General features: G+C 38.4%; 1 protein-coding gene across 5 annotated transcripts in view; it reads right to left on the minus strand.

Moving 5' to 3' along the window:
• Positions 1-26,422, minus strand: part of ITPR2 (inositol 1,4,5-trisphosphate receptor type 2) — a 519,932-nt gene that overhangs the window by 197,666 nt on the left and 295,844 nt on the right. For all 5 annotated transcript variants that reach the window (XM_024256738.3, XM_054527007.2, XM_054527008.2 and 2 more), the window contains 2 exons: positions 19,219-19,361; positions 13,222-13,330 (listed from right to left, as the gene is read on the minus strand). In XM_024256738.3, the coding sequence (XP_024112506.2) occupies positions 13,222-13,330; positions 19,219-19,361 (252 nt within the window). The remainder of the gene's footprint in view (positions 1-13,221; positions 13,331-19,218; positions 19,362-26,422) is intronic.

Below are 26,422 nucleotides of genomic sequence, written 5' to 3' on the forward strand. Positions count from 1 at the left end.
ATAAAGCAAGAAGCTGGAGGGACCGCTTAGAGAAGAGGACAAGGATAGAGGAGAGCTTGCTGAGTGGCAGTTCCGGAGCGGGAGAGGAAGTGTTGAGAAATGGCAAGGAGATGTTCGATGTCATGGGGGTGATAGGAAGGGTTTGGTCTGTACATTTTGTGCATTAACTGATCCAAGCATGGTGGAGTTGATACCAACAGTTTCTTTCAAGAGAGTGGGCAGTGGGCCTAGTAGACAGAGGTCTTGCCTAACTCAGCCAAGAGGATGGGGGACTCTTTGCCAATTGTATATATGCTGCAGTCTATTTGTTGGATGAATAAATGGCTGCAAACACCAGGGTGGTAGATGGCAAGAAGCCTAAAGAAGCATCCTCAAAGGTGCACCCAAGTATGAGATTATTGCCCAGTTATCACTTACCTTCTGGTGAACGTTTCCCTGATTACTATACTCTGGCATTGTCAGGGAAAATAAAATCAACTCAATACCTGGGATGGAATTATATAAGTACATATCTCTAAGTCAGTATCTTCAACATCATTCCAGCTATGTGATATTAATTATAAGCATTTGATGAGATTTTAATTGTCCATGTGTCCTCATTTAAATTATTTTGTGCCACAGACTCATTTTATCAAGCTGCCATGCTGTGCTCATTTACATATCACATTTGTTTTCTGTATTCCATGACTGTATAAGTAATATAGTCTATATTGAGTTTTAATTAAAAACCTAGCCAAAAGCCAGCGATAACTGAGATAAGATAGACCTAACAACTTCACCGAGCAATCTGCAAATATTCATAATGTTCTGTGTTGTTTTGTTTTAAGCAACTAAGATTTATCCAAAAATGTTTAAGATGTTCAAGCACCAGATGGAATATGCAGGAACCAGGCCTACTCTGAAGAAATCAGTAAATGGTAGATACTCAAAATCACTATACATAAAAAATATCTTAAGTTGGCTTCTGTTATTTAACGTAAAAAAAAAGTTGCCTCTGGCAGCCATGTGTGAAATTCCTACAGCTTTGCAAATTGATATCATCATAGAATGAGAGACAGTATCATGTAGTGATTGGAAACACGGGCTCTAGGGCCAGATTGGCTGGATTTTCCTCCTGGTTGTGTCATGTTTTGTTGTGTGATCTTGGGCAAGTTTCTTAACCTTTCTGTGGTCTTCAGTGTGTTATGATTGTTAAACAAACTAACGACAGAGTAAACCCCATAAAAGTTTAAGCTGTTACTATGATTTGGGGCATGTACCTGAAAGTTAGATAAGAATATATCCCCCACAAACACACCTTTTTGAAAAAAAAAGATTTGCTTAACCTTCAGGTTGCTAGAACTAGCAAAAGAAATAAGTCTGAAAGAAGTGGCTTGAAAAACTGAAATCAAATTCAAATTATCATTTACTTTCACCAGCATTATTTAATTCCCTACTATGTGGAGAAGCATGAAAGAAAGCAGAATCAGAAAACCTTGATTCATATTCCTGCTCTGCCATTTACAAAGCCTGTGATTTTTTTTCTTTTCTTCTCTTTTTTTTTTTTTGAGACAGAATCTCGCTCTGTCACCCAGGCTGGAGTGCAGTGGCATGATCTCAGCTCACTGCAACCTCCGCCTTCTGGGTACAAGCAATTCTTCTGCCTCACCCTCCAGAGTAGCTGGGACTACAGGTGTGCACCACCATGCCAGGCTAATTTTTGTATTTTTAGTAGAGATGGGGTTTCACCATGCTGGCCAGGCTGGTCTTGAACTCCTGACCTCGTGATCCGCCTGCCTCCACCTCCCAAAGTGCTAGGATTACAGGTGTGAGCCACTGCGCCCGGCCAGCCTGTGATTCTTACCAGGTCATTTTACCTACTGTGCCTTTCTTTTTATCTATAAAATGGAGATTAAAATACTTTCTTTCCTCAGAGACTTAGTGTGAAGATCCAAGCAGACACAGACACATTGTTATCTTGCAAACAGCTTCTCTAGATATGCCTAGTCAACAGCAGTTAAATAATAACAACAATAATAGTGTGGTTTTGGTGCCTCATATACCAGGTTGCAAATCTTCTCTGTGAGGACCTGTTCAAACAATATCCCGAAATTAGTGTATTTGATAGAAAAGGTGAAATGTATCAGGCCCAGTCTTCTCCAGAGCCTTTCTATTCCTTCTCCTCTCAACCGTAACACCATTGAGCAGTTCAGAACACCAATTTCATCCTGTGGCAGGAGAGCCTGATGCTGCTTGAGATCAACAGTTCTTGGACTCTGCAGCTAGTTGCTCTCATTAATCTAACTCAGTGTTCCAGTTCAGATGACTGGACCTTGGCCTCTCTCCATGAGTCCCGAATGCTGCCATGTTCTCCTGGTTTTACAGTAAGTTTTTTTTTTTTTTCCTGGTTCAAAGCCTACATGGTTTTTCTTTTTGAAAACCTACATGGTTTCTTTTTGTAGCCTGGGTCTCTTGCTTGTTCCTACTGGGTCCAGGGACGAGTGCCCTACCTGGGACAGAAGCCCCATGGCTGGAAACCCCTCCCCACTGGCTGGCCTTCAGATTTGGTCATCATCTGCTCCAATCCCCCTTGGCTGAGCTCACACCATAACTGTGCACAGTGTCTGGGATCTCCTTTTGCTTTCTAAGCCACGCAGTGAGCAAAAGACAACAGCAGTCCACTGATCCCAGTGCTTTCTGTGAGACGTCTTCTTCCTCAGCCCTCTATGCTGTAGTTCTCTGCTGCCCACCCAAGTTTGCAGGTATGTCAAATACAAAGAAAGCTGCCGTTACCTGGGTAACAGAGATATGCAAAGTATAACATGACATGATATGTCTAGAATCTACTTCTTGGATAGGACTAGGGAGAGAGCTGGTAACATTTACATCTACTATGTGTCAGTCTGTTCGTCTGCAAACATTTATTGAGAAGCGACTAAGTGCAGGGCACAATTCCAGACACAGAAATACTTCAGTGAATAAGATCAACAGTCTCTGCCTTCAAATAGTATAGCATTTTGTGAAGGGTGGGCTGGAACTGGAGAGAAATCCAGTACTCTACCCTCCTAGAATCTCAGCACTGAAAGGCCTTTTAGGTATTCTTTCACCTTACGTTATGCATCAGCCCTATCCCCAAGGAGTTTCTAACTTATTTAAAATGGCAGTACATACACCAAAGAAAACCTTCATAAGGCATGATATGAAAAGGTCTACAGTAATGAGATAAATATAATTTTATAAGTGCTGAAATGATTACAAATTAGAATGATATGGAATTAAACTAAATGGGAAATACTTCCTGGAAAAGGTTTTAGGTTAGATTTAGGTGGAAATGATGAACATGATAACTTAATAATACATTGATTTTAGTGATTCTCCTTTTAGTTCCTTTATTCTCTTCTCCTTTTTTTTCTTTTAATGTTATCCAAGTTTGTTTTTTAATCACAATGCCATTTTTCACCTACAATCATTAGCTACCAAATGTCCTATACTTACTAGAGGCAATGAATGGTGGTTACCTTCTGAGTACAGGCAATATTTTCAACATGACTTTTTAGTCATAGATCTCTAAAGAGTGGTAGCATATCTCAAAAACCCTTGAAGCAATGAGTGCTATTATGTGAGATTTTGAAAGAGTAAAGTAAATGTGAGGCACAGTTAAGAACTTTGTAATTTTTTTGTAATAATGAGGTTAAAATGACTATAATTCATCCAGTAAATTTATCACTTTTATAGTCTAACAAGTGACCAAACCAGCCCAGCAACTGAAAAGAGTAAATTTCTAAAAGCAACTGTTGCTTTTATACCCACTTTAATGGTTGAAAGTATTTTTGCCTAAGTGAATATATAAAATAAAAATTCCAAAGTGGAAGAGCATGCTAATAATGTATACTAAAGCAGATCTCTTATTATAAGAACACATCAACTCATTTTCATATTTCCAACCACTTAGTGACATAGCACATGTGTTAAAACATAACACGGCTGGGCGTGGTGGCTCAAACCTATAATCCCAGCACTTTGGGAGGCCGAGGCAGGTGGATCACCTTAGGTCAGGATTTCGAGACCAGCCTGGTCAACATGGTGAAACCCCGTCTCTACTTTAAAAAAAAAAAATTAGCTGGACATGGTGGCAGGCAGCTGTAATTCCAGCTACCCGGGAGGCTGAGACAGGAGAATCACTTGAACCCGGGAGGCAGAGGTTGCAGTGAGCTGAGATCGCGCCATTGCACTCCAGCCTGGGTGACAAGAGTGAAACTCCATCTCAAAAAAAATAAAATAAAATAAAACAACACATGGAGGTGCACACAACCACAATATACATGGGAATGACTAAGATGGTACACAGTTGCAGCATCCCTAATATTTGATTTAAAACAACATTAGAGCACTTATATTACAAAACAAATGTACTCACCTCTAAAATGTATTTAATAAGAAATATTATAAAATACAGCTTTAATAAAACTAAAATGTATTTAATAAGAAATATTATAAAATACAGCTTTACTAAAACTAAAATGTATTTCTCTCAGCAAAACAGTTATTATCCAATTTTTAAGCTACAATGCAGTCTATGTAGCATTTCTATTTAAATTCATTCATTTGCCTGCTAGAAACTGAAATGAGTATATGCATAGATGTGAATGATTCTATACATATTGATACAATAAGAGGAGCTTGATACAATTTACAGATTTGCAACAATGCAATTATTGCTGGGACTGACACATACATATTCGATATAGGAGTTAAGTTGCTTGGTATAATTATGACATTCTTTTTGTGACTTCTCAAAATTAGAAATAAAAGATTAGTTAGAATATTTTTTCCTGCCGAGGATAAGAATAAATTTCTTGTTAACTCAGGAGTCAGTATATTTTAGAGTTAAAAAAAAAAAAGAGGACATCTTAAAAATAATTCAGGCATCATTTCTTAAAGATCTTTATTCCATATCACTCCAGATATCAACTTTCGAATCAAGAATCCATTGTCTGCTATCACTGTTCAATGTCTAAATATCACCTACCCCACCTGGGCATTTGTAAAGATCACAGCTCTCGATTAGATGCTATGCTATTTGTTGAATGCCACACTTCAACAAGGGGCTCTCTCCAGTAGTCATCTTGTAAAATATTGTTTAGAACTTTTATAACCAATATTCTAGTTAATAACTCAGACCGTGATCACAAGATGGGTGTGAAGCCTTTCCTGGGCAGCTCACTGAATAAATGGATTATGCTTTCCAGTACACACTTAGGCAAATTTTATCAAGAATAAAATTGAAGAACTTTTCATGTTATTTAGTTTTGTAACTGAGAAAATAAATGGTTGTGATTATAAGTCCTATAACCTGTTTGGATCGAACATGCCAATGAAGTGTGTGAGCTCAGAGGCCCAACTGTTTAGGCTGGAATCCCAGGTCTCTTTCTCCTAAGATGTGTGACCTTAAACTTTCTATACCTCAGTTTCCTAACCAGTAAAAGGGAGATAATAAAACCATGACATAGGGTTGAAGAATAAATAAGGTAACATATATAAATGATTAGGAACAGTGTCTGATAGTACTGTCTGATAATAACAATGTCACACAGTAAGCTCTTAATAAATGCTAGCTATTAATTTTTAAAACCATTGCTTAAAACTGTACCATAGCTATTGCAGAGGCAGCTCTCAATATCTTTGCAACAATATTCCAAGGACAGATGGTAGTTTAAATCTGATCATTTTAAGAATATTGAACTTTACTATAAAAACATCTTTGTTACCCTATAGATTATATGTATGTCAGTGTAACATTAATAGATAGGAATATAGTCACGGGGAAATTGTAACTGTCATTCTAAATAGGTCAACTTCTTTGACTAGAATGTAAAGAGAGTAACTGTAAATTACCAATTCCACAGGCAATCCAAGAATATTTTCAGTGCTCATTCTCTTCTCCAATTCTAAAGTACAGAAGCTATGAATTTTATATACTTAGGATTGGAGTTGACAGACATCTCTACTTTCATGATTTATATATGTTTTCCCTTTTTATGAGAGAAATAATTTGTAATGCTCTATAAATCTTAATGAAAATGTATACTAAAGAGTACAAGATGCGGGAAAATTGACCCCCAAAATCCTTAAAACCAAACCAAACCATTCCTCTGAGTGCAGTCCTTATTTCCTGCTCCAACCTCATCAACCCACCTCTATCCAATCCACATAAGCTCTTTCTGTCTCCATTACCAACTCACCACTAGACAGATTTGGACCTCTAAAGTATCTTTAAATACACAGAACAAAGGCACAGTACTGTAATAAAGCTACTCTCTTCAACAGCACACACATACCATCAGATATTGTGTGTGTTTGTGTGTGTGTGTGACAGAGAGAGGGGAAGAGAGAGAGGGGAGAGAGAGGAGAGAGAGGGAGAGAGAGAGAGTGTGTCATGGAAATAAGAGTAGAACAAAATGGCTTTAAGGATAGAGAATTTTAGAAATCACATTGCCCTCAGGCTGGGCACGGTAGCTCACAGCAGTTTGGGAGGCTGAAGCAGGTGGATTGCTTGAGGTCAGGAGTTCAAGACCAGCCTGACCAAGATGGTGAAACCCTGTTTCTACTAAAAATACAAAAATTAGCTGGGTGGCAGGTGCCTGTAATCCCAGCTACTCGGGAGGCTGAGGCAGGAGAATCACTTGAACCCAGGAGGTGGAGATGGCAGTGAGCCAAGATAGCATCACTGTACTCCAGTCTGGGTGACAGAGCAAGACTCTGTCTCAAAGAAAAAGAGAAATCACACTGCCCTCCAGTCATTTTGAAGCATTCCTTCTCTTCTCTTTCCCTACCCCAATGTTCCAACATATATATTTTTTTAAAGTACAAATAAATATGCCTGCTGTTGTTACTTTTAAAAGGCCTTCTAAATATGCCAACCCCAAAGGAATACTAAGCTCTTCAGACTTGTTAGGGTTGTTAGTTATATCCTTTGTAAACTCTTGCTTTTCTATCACAGTCACCTAAACAAACAGTATTTTGAGGGGGAATTTTTCTAAAACTCAGGTAATTTTCCCCTTAAAGACTTTCTATAAAAAATTTTCACATTTTATCCTTCCATTAAAAATAAATACTACAGCTTAACTAACTATATGATCCCTAGATGATTTCACATATAGGCACAACTCACAGAAAATTAAATTTTATTTATTTATTTATTTTATTCTTTCATGAATCTTTAAGATGTTGCCCACCCATATCTTATTTCTCAGTGTCTTAGGCACAAACTAAGAAACGTGGATCAAGGAAGAATATCCCTAAGTATAATTAATTTAGAAATTGTACTCAAGGGTATTCTAAATTATAAGCTTATAATAAATAATTGATCAGTAGGTAAAATCTAATTACATTTAGTTACATTAAATATCCTTAATGTAATTCCTTAATACATCATACAGAGAAGGCTAACAAACTCGGGAAATTTAGAATCCCAGGGTTGGGAATTGCTTTAAAGGACATTTGGTTCAACCATGAAGCAAATTTATGCTTCATTGCCCTATTTTTAAATTTTTACCAGTTTCACACATAGACACACACACACACAGACACACACACACAGACACACACACACACACACACACACAACTTCTGGTGTCAGGAACCAAGGAAATAAAAATAGTAATTTTCTTTTAAGTTGACATTTTAAATTCAAATAAGTGGAGTCTCAAATGTAATATTAGAATAGCTCGTGTGAAAAACCCTGGTTTGAGTTTTCTGTTTTGATTTAATTCTGATAAATCTCTTGGGAATGCTTCAATACACAGTCGAAATCCAGCTGGTTAGGCATTACAGGGCAGGTATTGGGTAACCTATGTGACTTAACGCAATTCACTTTTCTGAGTCTCTCTTTTCACATTTGCAATGTGGAGGTAACACTGCCTGTTCTGTGTATGTGTTAGAATTGTTGAAAGGTAGCAAAATATTCTAAAATATTTTTGAAAACAGCAAAGTGCTATAGATTCCAAGCATTTTTGTTCTACTCATTTGCATTTAAATTGCCCTACGCAGTAATATTAATCAGCCACAAGTAAATACTACATCTACATTCTAGATGTTATTTCTTACTGTCAATAAAAGGGTCATTGGATAGGCAGAATAATGGCCCTTTCCAAAGATGCACATGTCCTCATGATCCCTTTCCTAGTCATCAGAACCTGTAAACATGTTACCTCACATGCCAAAAAGGGATTCGGCAGGTGTGATTTGAGTTAAGGCTCTTGAGATGGGAAAATTACACCAGATTATCCAGGTAGTTCCAATGTAATCACAGGTGTTCTTATAGGAAGGAGGCAGGAGCATCAGAGTAGGAGGAGATGTGACAATTGTGGGAAGTGGGGCAGGAAACAGGGAGTGGAGATTGAAAGGTACTATACTACCGGCTTAAAGACAGGGGATGGGGCCACGAGCCAAGGAATGCAGGTGGCTTCCAGAATCCAGAAAAGGCAAGGAAATGAACTCTCCCCTAGAGTCTGCAGAAGGAACACACTACTGCTCACACCTTGATTTTAAGCTTTTGACTTTCAAAACTGTAAGATAATAAATTTGTGTGGTTTTACACGCCACAAAGTTTTTGGTCAGTAGGAAAAAATACAGTCATGGAAACACAGCCACCCCTTATCCCACTACTGATAATTAGAGTTTGTTATTAGAGCCCACCAATGGTTGTACAATAGTATCTTTGGCTACTTTTTGAATCTATTATCCAATGCCATTTCACCCAGATGGGTGAGCCATTTAGCTCCCCTCCACTGGCATGGAACACTGAGCACCAGCTGTTTCAGAAGGACCAATGGACAAAATATAGAGATCATGGAGTCCTCATTTGTTCCCAAACTGGTTGAATCCTTCTAGATCCAATATGCTTGTCTTTAAGATTTCCTGAGAGGGGGATGAGATGTCTTCTGCTTCCACTGATAGAAATACTTCTCATTTCAAAACACTTAGAATTAAAAAGTTGTCTAAGAGCTACAATTGCTTTAGCTATAATTTTTTATTCTGTCCTTAGTAAACGTGAAAATTAAGAAACAAGAAAATTAAGAAATAAGATATGTATGCTTTGTATAAGGTTTTTCCTTTTTCTTTTTTGTTCTTATAAATTTACAGGATAAGTCAGACATTTTGTTACATGTATATAAATGTGTAGTGGTAGAGTCAGTGTATTTGATGTGTCCATCACTCAAATACAATATATTTTGTTAAGTATAGTCACCCTACTCTGCTATCAAACATTGAATTTATTCCTTCTGTCATACTGTATGTTTGTACCCTTTAACCCAGTTCCCTTCACTCTCCCACTCCCACCCTTCCCAGTCTCTGTTATCTATCTTTCCACTCTCTTACCTTCATATGATGAAATGTGTTAGCTCCCACATATAAGTGAGAACATGCAGTATTTGTCTTTTTGTACCTGGCTTATTTCACTTAAGATAATGACCTTCAGTTCCATGCAGCATCCACGTTGCTACAAATGACATGATATCATATTCTTTTGGAAGAATCTTAAAATTCATATGGAACCAAAAAAGAGTTGAAATAGCCAAAGCAATCCTGAGCGAAAAGAACAAAGCTGGAGGCATCAAATTATCTAACTTATAACATATTGCAGGGCTACACTACACTAACCAAAGCAACCAAATATACCATTTATATTGGTATAAAAATAGACACACAGACCAATGGAACAGAATGAAGAATCGAGGAACAAAGCCATATATTTACAGCCAACTGATCTTCAACAAAGCAGATAAGAACTTATACTGGGGAAAGAACACCCTCTCCAATAAATGACACTGGGAAAATTGGACAGTCACACGCAGAAGAAACTGGATCCCTATCTCTCACCATATACAAAAATCAACTCAAAATGGATTAAAGACTTAAATATAAAACTTGAAATGATAAAAATATTGGAAGAAAACCTAGGGAAAACTCTCTTGGACACTGGTCTAGGCAAATAATTTATGACTAAGATCTGAAAAGCACAGGCAACAGAAACAAAAATAGACAAATGGGACTATCTTAAACTAAAAAGCTTCTGCACAGCAGAGGAAACACTCAACAGAGTGAAGAGACAACCTGTTGAATGGGAGAAAATATTTGCAAATTATTTATCTGACAGGAGACTAGTAACCAAAATATACAAGAAACTCAAACAACTCAACAGGACAAAAGCAAATAACCTCATTAGAAAGTGGGCAAAAGACATGACTAGACATTTCTCAAAGGAAGACAGAGAAATGGCCAAGAAGCATATGAAAAACTCCTCAACATCACTAATCATCAGAGAAATGCAACTCAAAATGACAACAGGATATTATCTTTCCCCAGTCAGAATGGCTATTATTAAAAAGACAAAAAAATAACAGACATTGATGAGGATGTGGAGAAAAGGAAACTCAAACCTTCCTGGTGGGAATGTAAACTAGTAAAGCCACTATGAAAAACAGTACAGAGATTTCTCAAAAAACGAAAAACAGAATTATCATTGGATTCAGCAATCCCACTACAGAGTATTTATCTAAGGAAAAGAAATCAACATATCAAAGGGATACCTGCACTCACATGTTTACTGCAACATTATTCACCACAGCAAAGACACGGAATCAACCCAAATGTCCCTCGACGGATGAATGGGTAAAGAAAATGTGACGAATATATGTGCAATGGAATTTTATTCAGCCATAAAAAAATGAAATCAGGTTTTTCTTTCTTAGTTAAATGACTTCATTTCCCCCATATTTACTATTTTCTTACAAGTTTATCTGAATCTTTACCTATTTTGGATGTTATTCTGTCTTATATTCTGTCTGCCTATGTCTTAAAATTTGGAGCCATAAACCTGCTAGACAAAGTATACTAACCTTTTTTAATAGCAATGCAAAAAATTTGTAAAACTTGGCCATGATCAAAGGAGTAAGAAGATTAAACAGAGAGGAAGGAGTTCCAGTTTAAACTTTGGTTCTAGCTCTTGCTGTGTAACCTCAGTCAAATCACATCACCTCTCTGGGACTCTGTGGCATCATCTATAAAATAAGGAGCTTGGACTAAATATCCAGATACAGCCTAAAGTGTCCTAAAAGAGAAGCATGAAGTATTTTGGTAATTCTGTTGAGAAAGTAATCACCACTTGCTGGAACAATTGATAAGTACTACCCAGTAGCTCCTCCACAAAGATAGCTGGTGACATTGAGGCTTGTTGGATTTTTGCAATCTATGATTCCAGATGAAGCAAAGGTCAGGGCAGGAAAAGCCTGAGGTACATTATAGGTACATTGAGTAACACAGATTTCTGGAGGCTAATGGATGAAGACAGATGGGGGTGTGGAGTGGAGAGGACAAATGGAGGGCCTGGAACACTGACGCTGTGCAGAGCCCCTGATGGTTTCTGAAGGGCTCTAGTGATCTCTTCCCTACACTATTAAGGGAGTCCACTAGCACAGGAATTGTACCCATTTATGGCCCTTGGCAAGCTGTGTCATTCATCTCAGTATCCCCAGTTCCCAGGCACAATAATCACCACTTAATAGTTTGCTCACAACATATGTATTGGGTGACTGAATGAAGAACTTGCAATTAGCCTTTCCCATCTCAACTCTTCTGTGAGGGCTGTGTGCTGGGGGTGTCCTTTACATCACATCTTGCATAAATGGGGACCCTTGGAGTTAGGAAAACAGCAGCCCTGCCTCCACCCAAGGGAGCAGTTCTGTCTCAGGAAACTGCACTCCTGGAATTTTCTCGACGGGAGGTAATAAAAGCCTGAACTAGTGATAGCAGTGGGAATGGAAAGGAGAAAACAAGTGATTTATTTTAGAGTGGTTTGGGAGACACACAAAAATACTCATGACTAGCCAAAGTAAAAATTTAACCTGATTTCTTTCCGATTTTCCTTTGGAGTAATTCAATAAAAATCTGTTACATAAAAATGGAAGACTTGCCATGCACCTCCTGTTAAGTACAAGTCACTTTTATTGTGAACCTCGTCCTCTGCCAGAAAAGTATATTGACCTCATTTTTCTACTTCAGAATCTGGTACTTCAGTCAATATCACACAATCTACAGCAATATTTTAAGAGAAAGACAACAATAAGTCCCAAGGAATTCTCTTTATCATTTTTTAAATATAAAAGCACGTTTTTGAGTCTTATCTTAGAGAAACATTTGCTAAAATTGCATTGACAACCTTTATTTTGATCATTTGTTTTCCAAATATAATTTAAGTGATGCAAAGAACTAATGCAAAGTAGAAGGCATTTTGATTACTGAAACAAACATTGATTCACATGGAATATTTTGAAGCAATGCTCTTTCTATTAATATCTAAGTTTCCATTGCATTTTTTTCTAAGATGGGAATGCACTTTTAAAAACCCAACCACTACAATCTTTCTGGAATTTAGTATATATATAAAGTAATAAATAAAATCCTTCCAGTTTTAAAATATCAGATGATTAGTATTTACAGAAACAGACCAAAAAGTTATTGAGGAACATGGTACAAATTTTGTTTAATATCTAACATAAAAGTACAGACAGCTAGCTAAAAAAAATTCTCTAGATTTATATTTTATATTTAAGTGTATCACCTTGGGTATCAAACATGCTGCTAGCTATCTCTTAATGAGCACCTGGGCTGTCATTTTTAATAACAGACTGACAATTATTATCTATAGGTTGATATTTCCCTGAAAATCACTTGTGAATCTCAAGTTAATATAGTTAAGAATAGAAACTGACTATTCCACTTACTAAAATAGTATTATTTTATAATACTTGGCAGAATATTATAAAAAATAACATGAATATATATTTATAATAAAAAAATCAACATATGCCAAAATGCATAGACATTCTCAGTATGCGGCAGAACTTTACACAAAATCTAAATAATGCATCTCAGTTACTCATTGTTTAAAAAGGTCATTTGGTCCACTAAAGCCATAAGAGGAAAAAACACAGATCCAAGAATATAAGAATATAATAAAACAAATATCTAGGCCACTGTAATTTTAGTTATTTCCCAATTTAAAACAAGGCATGAGAGATGAATATCATAAAAACTCAAATTATATAATTCATCTAAGTACATGCACCATTAAGATATGATGCAAGTAATCACGTAATAGCCTATTGTAATTCATAGGTTACAGTATTGGGGAAATCCTACTTTATTTTTAAATAATAAAGTTTTTTTAAAAAAAAATACCTCTTCCACAAAGCTGTCTTTCTTCTCTAACATTTCTCGTAATGTCTGAAGAATTTTAATGCACAGTTTTTCTTCTTTCTCCATTAGTTTCTTTGTATGATTAATCAACCTTAAAGTAAAACATGAAACCTTTAGAAGACAGTGATTTCTCTTCAAGCTATATACAAACATCAAAGGCCATAGGGGAAAAAAAAATCACACAATTATTTGAGAATATGAAGTAAACCAGGTACATGTTTTCAAAAGTTTTAAGATTACACTTCAGCTTATAAATTTGGTGTTACAACACATTATTTTTGTTTTACAACAAAATATCTCAGGGCTTCTCAAACTTACTCAGGTGGCATTCTTTTAGTGGGGATACATACTCTGAGAAACAATGAAATACTAATATTCTCACCCCAATATATGAACTAAAACAAATTTATTAGAGAAATATAAATATTTATATTATATTACATTTTATTATGTTACACTATATTATTTTTACATACTGTATTACATTAAGCATACAATAGCAGTGGCTGTATACAACTCTGCAACCTTAATATAACAGGCTGCTTTCCAGTTTCCATTCATAATAATACGATATTTTTCACGTGCCAGGGTTTGGTAGGAACAAGCAGTTTTTGTATTAAGAGCAAAAAACAAAACAAAACAAAAGTGACAGCAAGACAGTCTAACCATTTACTAGTTTGGGTAAAAACTCCAATCAATTTTCATCAAGTGGTACACTGTGCACTGGTGCTCTGTTAGGAGAAGAGTTTCAGGATCACCATCCCCAAGAACTTAAAATCAAATAAAATGTTCATTATCAGAATTTAGCTTATATAGCTATATATATAGCATATATAGCTCATGTTGTTAAAAAGCTGATCCTCAAAATGACCCTGTAAGATGTCTTCCTTAAATGATCCAATTTCAGTGACATAACATGAGTACTGTGGGATATAACCCTGAGGAAAAAGTGAACTTTCACTGGTTAATGGCTATCAAGTGCTTATCAGGTGTCAGGGTCAAGTGTAAGGGCTTCCCAGGGACTCTCCCAATTTATCCTCACACCAAGCCTATGAGACAGGTTCAGACTAATTTTGCTCATGACAGAACAGACGCCCAGGGAGATATAGCAACTTGCCTCTGGTTGCCTAAACTGTTAAGTGGTGAGACCTGCAAATGCATTCAGGTCCATCTGACCTCAGAGCCAAAATTCTTAAGAACGACTCTGTGGTGACAGGACTCAGGTCACTGATCTCCTGAGTCTCAGGGGTCTTGTGCAGCGTCCCCACACATGCTAGGCTGCACACAGTCCCCTGAATGAGCAAGTGCCACAACAGAGGCATTGGCAAATGCTGTGAACCAGACATGAAACCACTTCATTCTGCTGGGGGGATTACCTAGGGCTGATCAGAGAAGGTTTCAGTGAAGAGATAGCATGCTACTAATGAAGATTTCACCTGTCAAGGAAGGCTCGGGAGAGAAGACATCCCTGCAAAGGGAATGGTATGAACACAGGACAGAGGCAGAAACCTGGCCGGCATGTCCAGGAAATGAGAAGCATGCCAATTGCCCGCTGACACTTAAAGACCTGGAAGAGGAAAGTGTAAGAGATGTGGTTTGGAAAGAAGGGACTGGAATATTAACCTCAAGAGTCTGGAATGTTTTCTAGAGAAAATAGGGAACCACTGTTCTAAAGGACCTGAATGCCTCTTCCCACTGTGAGAAAGAGACCAATTATGGCAGCAGGAAAGATGAAGCAGAGGAGACAGAGCAAGGCGAGAGAGCAGTGGCAGAGGTTGGGTGAAGACATACGAGGCAACACAGAAGACCCACAGCAGAGATTTGTAAATGATGACATGTGGGAAGTGGAAGAGGAAGCAGGGCAGATCAGAGACCCCTGAAATGTATAGGCTGGGCTAATGTGTGGATGGTGATCAGTTTTTTAAAATTTTTTAAATTTATTTAACGAGACAGGGTCTCTGTCACTCAGGCTGGAGTGCAGTGATGTGATCATAGCTCATTGCAGCCTAGACCACCTGGGCTCAAGCTATCCTCCCACCTCGGCCTCCTGAGTAGCTGGGACCACAGGTATATGCCACCATGCCTGGCTAATTTTTTTTACTTTTTGCAGAGATAGGGTCTTGCTTTGTGGCCCAAGCTGGTTTCAAACTCAAGGGATCCCCCTGCTTCAGCCTCACAAAGTGCTGGGATTAGAAGTGTTAGCCACCACACCCAGCTCAATGGTGACAGTTTAAAATGACACTGTTCCATGGTGAAGAAGTAGCAAACACACAATGAAAGTAACACTGATGTCCTTTTAGACATGTTGAGTCTAGAAAAGGTGTTATATCCATGCGGTCAGGCCTAGCAGGCAGAAGAATTTCAAAAGTTCTCCTGGCAAGGAAAGTGAAGCCTGCCTTTCTAAAACTTCTACTATTTGATTCTTTCTTTCACACAATAGTTTTTTTAAATTTTTAATGTTTGTGGATACATAGTAGGTATATACATTCACATAATAGTCTTTAAATATGTGAAAATAGTTTTGGTGGACATGATAAATTTCTTTTGATTTTGTTTTTTGCTCCCTCAGGCAAGTATTTCCATTTTCTTTAACTCTTCCTTAGATAAAGGATTTAATTCATTAACCATATTGAAAATATTAACCATAAGGTTGAATGACCACTTGCTACAGATTTATAAAAGGTATTCATAGGCCACACAATGTTTGGTTGAGTTAGGTCGGTGACATTCAAATATTTTTTCTGTGATCAAAGTAAGAAATATATTTCACAAAACAACCCAGTAAAGAAGCACCTGTGTGGGAGTGTGTGTATAAACTCATACAAATGTCACCCTCACTACGAGATGCACTCTGATAATTTGTATCTTCTCTAATTCATTTTTTAAATTAGCTGGTTGTGTCTACCTAAGCAGTTTAAAAATCTATAAATGGATCACACCCCACGGTTTGAAAAACACTGAGATTCTCCTTCACAAGGGAGGAGTAGGTGTTGATTTGAATGGACTCTAATCAGCCGCCTTAAAGGTTAACAGTATCATTGACCTATTCTCTTCTCTTTCACTCTGTGTGTTAAGTAGACCCCTGTCCTGGGGTCTATCCTCATATTCTCCTGCAGACTCATCTGAGTCAACAGATTCCAAGAATTAGATTCATTTGAGAAAGTAGGAAGTCCTACTTAGGGCTTGGCCCTAAATTTATATTCTCCAGCTAAGCTTTACCAGGATGGTATGCACAGCAATACAAGACCCCTGGCAGCCGGGCATGGTAGCTCACGCCTGTAATCCCAGGACTTTGGGAGGCTGACGTGGCGGATCATGAGGTCAGGAGATCAAGACCATCCTGGCTAACATGGTGAAACCCTGTCTCTAAAAAAAACACAAAAAATTAGCTGGGCATGGTGGCGGGTGCCTCTAGTCCCAGCTACTCGGGAGGCTGAGGCAGGATAATGGCGTGAATCCGGGAGGCAGAGCTTGCAGTGAGCCGAGATTGCGCCACTGCACTCCAGCCTGGGTGACAGAGCAAGACTCCGTCTCAAAAAAAAAAGACCCCTGGCAAAGCTATTCATAAAGTTGGATTTTAATTTTGTAAGATATTCTTACAAAGGAAACCCTTAGTTCTTCACAGAGTTGGGGAAGTGGTAGGGTGAGCAGTAAGGCAGAAAACAGACAATCCTGAGGCTCTGGCTGTAATACAATTGCAATAGCACAAAAATCCCTTCTAGAACCACTCATGTAAACACAACATCATTTTCCTTCATGTGAGTGTAGGATCTGCAATGTATTCCTATTATCATATCACTTCTGCTTCTCTCCTTTCGGGTTACCTAATGGTGCCACAGGCTTGTCTCCATCTGCAGCACAGGTCAATATTTGCTTGATATCATGAGTTACTTCATATCACTTTCTCATAGACCAGTATCTCCAAGTTCTAGACCAGTGCTGTCTAACAGAACTCTCTGCAATAATACACATGTTCCATATTTGTGCTGCCAAATTTGGTAGCCATTAGCCGCATGTGGCTACTGAGCACTTGAAATGTTGCAAATATGACTGAGGAAGTGGATTTTTATTTCATTTTAATTCATTTAAACTATAATTTAAATAACCATGTGTGGCTAGTAGCTACCATATTGGCACCCTAGTTCTCGAGAAGGAGTCAGGAAACCTTTTCTCTAAAGGATCAGACAGTAAATATTTTAGGCTTTGTGGGGTACACAGTGTCTGTGGCAACTAACTGATTCTGCCACAGTGGCATGAAAGCAGCCACAGACAATCCAGAAATGAATGAGCACCACTGTATTTCAGTAAAACTTTATTTACAGAAATGAGTAGCAGGACCAATTTAGCCTGAGGGCCAGAGCTCACCAACCCCTGTTCCAGGCTGTCACATCTCGGGGATATAGCTATTGTATTATGTTAATTTACTGAATTTAACAGGTTTATCGCCTAACTTTTAACCCATACTCCATACACTGACATATATTTATAGGAGGTGAAAGGTATTTATCAAAGATCCTATTATCTTTGCTTTTTTTTTTTCATGTAGTTCTTACGTTTAGATCTGTAATGGGTACAGGTGCAGAGTTCTCACATGCATGTATGTGTAGTGGTGAAGTCTGGGCTTCCAACGTACCCATCATCTAAATAGTGAACTGTGCTCCACACTCTATTTTTATAGTGAATTACTAGGCAATATCTCCACTTAAAATTTTCTTTCTAATGTTCTCAGCAGTCATCAGTTGTACACTCAGGGCCTCTTCACTTTAAAATCCTTACTCACAAGACTGGCAGGTGTCTGGACAAATACACTCTTCCCAATCTCCCTAAGACGCAATGAGTCTAAAGCCAAAAATACCTGATTCTGGCCATAGTACAAAAACCCCACCTATTCCTCAACATGATCCCTGTAGTCAGTTTTTCTCATCCCAAAGCTTGTTTTCACTCCCAAGGTCCCAGCTTAAATGGTGAAAGAAAGGAACACACTTCCTCTGTGCCCTAGTCCTTCAATCTTTGCCTCGATACATCACAGTTGATAGAAGAGGTTTCTAGAGCTCTTTCGGCAATACCCTCTATCACACAGGAATTAGCTGGGATGGGTCATGGTCAAGGGGCTTGGCAAGCTCATCTCACTGACTCTTCATCCAGATACTCTTCCCAGGAAGACCAAGTACCCTCTTTCTGACTGGCCATCTAGGGTCTACATGTGACGACCTGTGGATCCCCCTCAATAACGTGCCCTCCACATAAAGACAAGTCTCTTCTTTCTGGAACTAGTTATGCTTTTTCTCACAACTGCTTATCCTTGCACATCTCCCTTGAGAATTTTTCACTTACCATTAAGATGAAGATACTCTAGGGTAAACATATCAGCTATAATAGATCTGCAATACCACAAATGCTAAGAAACATCAGTAAACGAAAGAGCTGCAGATGAGGATCATCCAGGCAGCATGGCCACGTGCTGAGTCTGAGTCTTACTAACCCTGCACCTGAAGCACACCGGGTCCTCAGCAATCTCCTCTCTGAATCAGGCTGACCTCCCAGGTGTTTATGCAGATTAGATAAAATAATAGTTAAACACATATGACAATAGTAAGACCTCAATAAATGCTAGCTCCTTTTCCTTTCTCCCTATGTTAATGAAAATAAGTGACTTTAAACAAGAATTTTTTTAAAGGTCACACCATATAATTATGGAAAGGAATTAGGACCAAAATATTATTTTGCATGATACTTTGTGCCCCATAATGACACACTTTATTTTCAGTAAATTTAGTAAAATATGATAACTTGACCTTCACCAAAATAAAATTTCAAGTGAATCAATTTAATTATTCTGGCAGTATATTTTAACATGGATTTTAGACCTTTCACATACTTTGCAGACTGTCGTTTTATATCAGTGAAGTATAAAGCAGAAATGTTAGAGGCCATCTCAGTTTGACGACACTAGCAGAATCTCAGATCGGATCCACTTACTTCGACATGAAAGCGCCACATCTTATTCTTGCATCGCTTCCCTCAGGGAACAGCAGTTCTGGACTGTACAATACATCAACCAACACTGAGAATTCAGCCTGCATCATTGGGCTGAACTGGTGCTCCAAGGAGGCCACGACATCCTAGGGAATGAAACAGAAGAGAACCCACATGAAGGCGTAAGTCAGATTTAATCTTTCGAAGATAAGACAAGCCTAAGAATACTAATGGGAATTTTATAGATGCCCCCTCTATTTCCATAGCACCAAATGTCTGTGCCATAATTATAGTCTGGTTTTATATATAAATACTGCCTGGGTCTCTGTGTGTGTGTGTGTGTGTGTGTGTGTGTGTGTGTTCGTTTACAAGATAAGGGAGGGACAGGTAGCTATAAGATTTCTAAGGATATATACCTATAAGAGGAAAAGTCAGTTAAGCCACTGTATGTGCCCTGCAGTCCCTAGGATTATAATGGAGACATGACAGGTACTCATTACATTGCAATAAATTAGGGGAATACCCATGGAACAGCTAAAAAAAAAAAAAAAAAAAAAAAAAAAAAGAGAGATTTCCAGCCAGGTGTGGTGCCTCACACATGTAATCCCAGCACTTTGAGAGGCCAAGGCAGGTGGATTGCATGAGGCCAGGATTTGGGGACCAGCCTGGTCAACATGGTGAACCCGTGTCTCTACTAAAAATACAAAAATCAGCCAGGCATGGTGGCATGCACCTGTGGTCCCAGCTACTCAGGAGGCTGGGGTGGGAGAATCACCTGAGCCTGGGAGGCGGAGGTTGCAATGATGCAATATAGCACCATTGCACTCCAGCCTGGGTGACAGAGTGAAAACCTGTCTCAAATTGAAAAAAAAAAAAAAATTCCCATGAGTCATTGGTCATTCAGAATGAATCATTTCATCCAACGGGGAAAGTCACTGAAATATTATTTGAAGCAATATTAGTACTATACATGGGTTCAATGACATTCAACAGAATTTCAAATTATATTTTTTGAGAGACCCTATTGGTCACCTACCCAACAGCCTTTCTTTACCCTCTTCCTTGCTAACAGAATCTCAATGTCATTTCTGAGTCAGGCAACAACATTCTCAGGGGATGAGCCCCCTCAGCTTAGGGTCAAGGTTGATTACTCTAAACCAGGCATGGTTATCCCATTTCCGCCTCTAGCAATCTGTCTAGGTATGATTATGTGACACAGTCCCAGTCAATGAGACATCAGGTGAAGTCAGCTGAGAGAGCAGGGTACGTGTGGTGTGTGGGGAGGTTCTTTCAAAACCACCTACTGCTCTCAAGGCAGCTTGAGGGTGTGAATCCAAAATCTGAGACAGCCTTCATGTGACCCTGGGAGACCAGCATCAAGCTGAATGCCTACAGACCTTTGGTTTTAGAGGCCCAGGCCTACAATTAGCAAACTCAAGGAGAGCCACAGCTCCAGGTTTCTTGCTATGTGAAATGATATGATCTTTATTATTTAAGTCACTTTTAGTTGAATGTTGTGTTAATTAAAGCTGAAAGCATCTTAACTGATATGCTTCTAAACTGAACTGCAGGTAATCATAATTTCCTAAACATTCTTTAATGGTTAAAGCACCCCCATTTTATTTCTAAACTACATTAGAAGAAAAAAAAACTAACTTCTTACATAAAGGAACAATTTATTCACCCATAGCTATGGCATATTTTTATTAAGCAGAACATTGCCAATTGCTTATTGTCACTCTTAGCTACAGAAGAACAGATGGGGATGTCACCCTCTTGATTTCTTATGAATTATGTTAATTCATGTTTTAACTCTTTCTCTTTCTGCAAAAGTGATCATTTCTACTTCAACCACTCTAAATAAGCTTTCTGAGAAATGTCCAAAAACAATTAAAAGAGACTAACGGGAAATAGCATAAAGGGGAAAACTAGATATTATATAAAAGTGGGGACAGCATGTTTATCAAATATGACAATATTTAATTAAATGTCCCTGTTGTTTAGATTACCTCTTCTTTGTTTCATCTACTAAACAAATAGCGCTCAGGCTGCTATGATGTGAATTCTGTCTCTAACTCTTATTTTGGTCATGAGGCAACTATGCAACCTCCCCAAGTCATTGTTTCCCCACTTGAAAGCTTAGGATAATGATACTAACAATCACGTGAGTTTGCTGCAAGGATTAAAGGTAAGTACATAGAACATCCTCTAACACATACTGGCCACTTATTCCATATAATTGCTAGTAATCTTTATTATTGAGCACCAGTTAGCTGTGATCATCACCCAAACTCAGTGGTTTACTTGCCTGTCTTCATCTTAATCACTCCTAAGCATTTTACACACTGGTTTCTGCTCTTTGAAACACTTTCTGCTCTTGACTTCTATGACAGCACACTTTATTTTCCACCTATATCCTTACTATTTCTTCATCAACTCTTTTTTTTAAATTTATTTATTTATTTATTTATTATTATTATACTTTAGGTTTTAGGGTACATGTGCGCAATGTGCAGGTTAGTTACATATGTATACATGTGCCATGCTGGTGCGCTGCACCCACTAACTCGTCATCCAGCATTAGGTATATCTCCCAGTGCTATCCCTCCCCCCTCCCCCTACCCCACAACAGTCCCCAGAGTGTGATGCTCCCCTTCCTGTGTCCATGTGTTCTCATTGTTCAATTCCCATCTATGAGTGACAATATGCGGTGTTTGGTTTTTTGTTCTTGCGATAGTTTACTGAGAATGATGATTTCCAATTTCATCCATGTCCCTACAAAGGACATGAACTCATCATTTTTTATGGCTGCATAGTATTCCACGGTGTATATGTCCCACATTTTCTTAATCCAGTCTATCATTGTTGGACATTTGGATTGGTTCCAAGTCTTTGCTATTGTGAATAGTGCCACAATAAACATACGTGTGCATGTGTCTTTATAGCAGCATGATTTATAGTCCTTTGGGCATATACCCAGTAATGGGATGGCTGGGTCAAATGGCATTTCTAGTTCTAGATCCCTGAGGAATCGCCACACTGACTTCCACAAGGGTTGAACTAGTTTACAGTCCCACCAACAGTGTCAAAGTGTTCCTATTTCTCCACATCCTCTCCAGCACATGTTGTTTCCTGACTTTTGAATGACTGCCATTCTAACTGGTGTGAGATGGTATCTCATTGTAGTTTTGATTTGCATTTCTCTGATGGCCAGTGATGGTGAGCATTTTTTCATGTGTTTTTTTGGCTGCATAAATGTCTTCTTTTGAGAAGTGTCTGTTCATGTCCTTCACCCACTTTTTGATGGGGTTGTTTGTTTTTTTCTTGTAAATTTGTTGGAGTTCATTGTAGATTCTGGATATTAGCCCTTTGTCAGATGAGTAGGTTGTGAAAATTTTCTCCCATTCTGTAGGTTGCCTGTTCACTCTGATGGTAGTTTCTTTTGCTGTGCAGAAGCTCTTTAGTTGAATTAGATCCCATTTGTCATCTTTGGCTTTTGTTGCCATTGCTTTTGGTGTTTTAGACATGAAGTCCTTGCCCATGCCTATGTCCTGAATGGTAATGCCTAGGTTTTCTTCTAGGATTTTTATGGTTTTAGGTCTAACGTTTAAGTCTTTAATCCATCTTGAATTCATTTTTGTATAAGGTGTAAGGAAGGGATCCAGTTTCAGCTTTCTACAGATGGCTAGCCAGTTTTCCCAGCACCATTTATTAAATAGAGAATCCTTTCCCCATTGCTTGTTTTTCTCAGGTTTGTCAAAGATCAGATACTTGTAGATATGTGGCGTTATTTCTGAGGGCTCTGTTCTGTTCCACTGATCCATATCTCTGTTTTGGTAGCAGTACCATGCTGTTTTGGTTACCGTAGTCTTGTAGTATAGTTTGAAGTCAGGTAGTGTGATGCCTCCAGCTTTGTTCTTTTGGCTTAGGATTGACTTGGCGATGCGGGCTCTTTTTTGGCTCCATATGAACTTTGAAGTAGTTTTTTCCAGTTCTGTGAAGAAAGTCATTGGTAGCTTGATGGGGATGGCATTGAATCTGTAAATTACCTTGGGCAGTATGGCCATTTTCACGATATTGATTCTTCCTACCCATGAGCATGGAATGTTCTTCCATTTGTTTGTATCTTCTTTTATTTCACTGAGCAGTGGTTTGTAGTTCTCCTTGAAGAGGTCCTTCATGTCCCTTGTAAGTTGGATTCCTAGGTATTTTATTCTCTTTGAAGCAATTGTGAATGGGAGTTCACTCATGATTTGGCTCTCTGTTTGTCTGCTGCTGGTGTATAAGAATGCTTGTGATTTTTGTACATTGATTTTGTATCCTGAGACTTTGCTGAAGTTGCTTATCAGCTTAAGGAGATTTTGGGCTGAGACGATGGGGTTTTCTAGATATACAGTCATGTCATCTGCAAACAGGGACAATTTGACTTCCTCTTTTCCTAATTGAATACCCCTTATTTCCTTCTCCTGCCTAATTGCCCTGGCCAGAAGTTCCAACACTATGTTGAATAGGAGTGGTGAGAGAGGGCATCCCTGTCTTGTGCCAGTTTTCAAAGGGAATGCTTCCAGTTTTTGCCCATTCAGTATGATATTGGCTGTGGGTTTGTCATAAATAGCTCTTATTATTTTGAGATACGTCTCATCAATACCTAATTTATTGAGAGTTTTTAGCATGAAGGGTTGTTGAATTTTGTCAAAGGCCTTTTCTGCATCTATTGAGATAATCATGTGGTTTTTGTCTTTGGTTCTGTTTATATGCTGGATTACATTTATTGATTTGCGTATATTGAACCAGCCTTGCATCCCAGGGATGAAGCCCACTTGATCATGGTGGATAAGCTTTTTGATGTGCTGTTGGATTCGGTTTGCCAGTATTTTATTGAGGATTTTTGCATCAATGTTCATCAAGGATATTGGTCTAAAATTCTCTTTTTTGGTTGTGTCTCTGCCCGGCTTTGGTATCAGGATGATGCTGGCCTCATAAAATAAGTTAGGGAGGATTCTCTCTTTTTCTATTGATTGGAATAGTTTCAGAAGGAATGGTACCAGTTCCTCCTTGTACCTCTGGTAGAATTCGGCTGTGAATCCATCTGGTCCTGGACTCTTTTTGGTTGGTAAGCTATTGATTATTGCCACAATTTCAGAGCCTGTTATTGGTCTATTCAGAGATTCAACTTCTTCCTGGTTTAGTCTTGGGAGGGTGTATGTGTCGAGGAATTTATCCATTTCTTCTAGATTTTCTAGTTTATTTGTGTAGAGGTGTTTGTAGTATTCTCTGATGGTAGTTTGTATTTCTGTGGGATCGGTGGTGATATCCCCTTTATCATTTTTTATTGCGTCTATTTGATTCTTCTCTCTTTTTTTCTTTATTAGTCTTGCTAGCGGTCTATTAATTTTGTTGATCCTTTCAAAAAACCAGCTCCTGGATTCATTAATTTTTTGAAGGGTTTTTTGTGTCTCTATTTCCTTCAGTTCTGCTCTGATTTTAGTTATTTCTTGCCTTCTGCTAGCTTTTGAATGTGTTTGCTCTTGCTTTTATAGTTCTTTTAATTGTGATGTTAGGGTGTCAATTTTGGATCTTTCTTGCTTTCTCTTGTGGGCATTTAGTGCTATAAATTTCCCTCTACACACTGCTTTGAATGCATCCCAGAGATTCTGGTATGTTGTGTCTTTGTTCTCGTTGGTTTCAAAGAACATCTTTATTTCTGTCTTAATTTCTTTATGTACCCAGTAGTCATTCAGGAGCAGGTTGTTCAGTTTCCATGTAGTTGAGCGGTTTTGAGTGAGATTCTTAATCCTGAGTTCTAGCTTGATTGCACTGTGATCTGAGAGATAGTTTGTTATAATTTCTGTTCTTTTACATTTACTGAGGAGAGCTTTACTTCCAAGTATGTGGTCAATTTTGGAATAGGTGTGGTGTGGTGCTGAAAAAAATGTATATTCTGTTGATTTGGGGTGGAGAGTTCTGTAGACGTCTATTAGGTCTGCTTGGTGCAGAGCTGAGTTCAATTCCTGGGTATCCTTGTTGACTTTCTGTCTCGTTGATCTGTCTAATATTGACAGTGGGGTGTTAAAGTCTCCCATTATTAATGTGTGGGAGTCTAAGTCTCTTTGTAGGTCACTCAGGACTTGCTTTATGAATGTGGGTGCTCCTGAATTGGGTACATATATATTTAGGATAGTTAGCTCTTCTTGTTGAATTGATCCCTTTACCATTATGTAATGGCCTTCTTTGTCTCTTTTGATCTTTGTTGGTTTAAAGTCTGTTTTATCAGAGACTAGGATTGCAACCCCTGCCTTTTTTTGCTTTCCATTTGCTTGGTAGATCTTCCTCCATCCTTTTATTTTGTGCCTATGTGTGTCTCTGCACGTGAGATGGGTTTCCTGAATACAGCACACTGATGGGTCTTGACTCTTTATCCAATTTGCCAGTCTGTGTCTTTTAATTGGAGCATTTAGTCCATTTACATTTAAAGTTAATATTGTTATGTATGAATTTGATCCTGTCATTATGATGTCAGCTGGTTATTTTGCTCATTAGTTGATGCAATCTCTTCCTAGTCTCGATGGTCTTTACATTTTGGCATGATTTTGCAGCGGCTGGTACCGGTTGTGCCTTTCCATATTTAGCGCTTCCTTCAGGAGCTCTTTTAGGGCAGGCCTGGTGGTGACAAAATCTCTCAGCATTTGCTTGTCTGTAAAGGATTTTATTTCTCCTTCACTTATGAAGCTTAGTTTGGCTGGATGTGAAATTCTGGGTTGAAAATTCTTTTCTTTAAGAATGTTGAATATTGGCCCCCACTCTCTTCTGGCTTGTAGAGTTTCTGCCGAGGGATCCGCTGTTAGTCTGATGGGCTTCCCTTTGAGGGTAACCCGACGTTTTCCTCTGGCTGCCCTTAACATTTTTTCCTTCGTTTCAACTTTGGTGAATCTGACAATTATGTGTCTTGGAGTTGCTCTTCTCAAGGAGTATCTTTGTGGTGTTCTCTGTATTTCCTGAATCTGAATGTTGGCCTGCCTTGCTAGATTGGGGAAGTTCTCCCGGATAATATCCTGCAGAGTGTTTTCCAACTTGGTTCCATTCTCCCCGTCACTTTCAGGTACACCAATCAGACGTAGATTTGCTCTTTTCACATAGTCCCATATTTCTTGGAGGCTTTGCTCGTTTCTTGTTATTCTTTTTTCTCTAAACTTCCCTTCTCGCTTCA

Source organism: Pongo abelii, chromosome 10 (genome assembly GCF_028885655.2).
Source record: "Pongo abelii isolate AG06213 chromosome 10, NHGRI_mPonAbe1-v2.0_pri, whole genome shotgun sequence".
NCBI classification, from domain to species: domain Eukaryota; kingdom Metazoa; phylum Chordata; class Mammalia; order Primates; family Hominidae; genus Pongo; species Pongo abelii.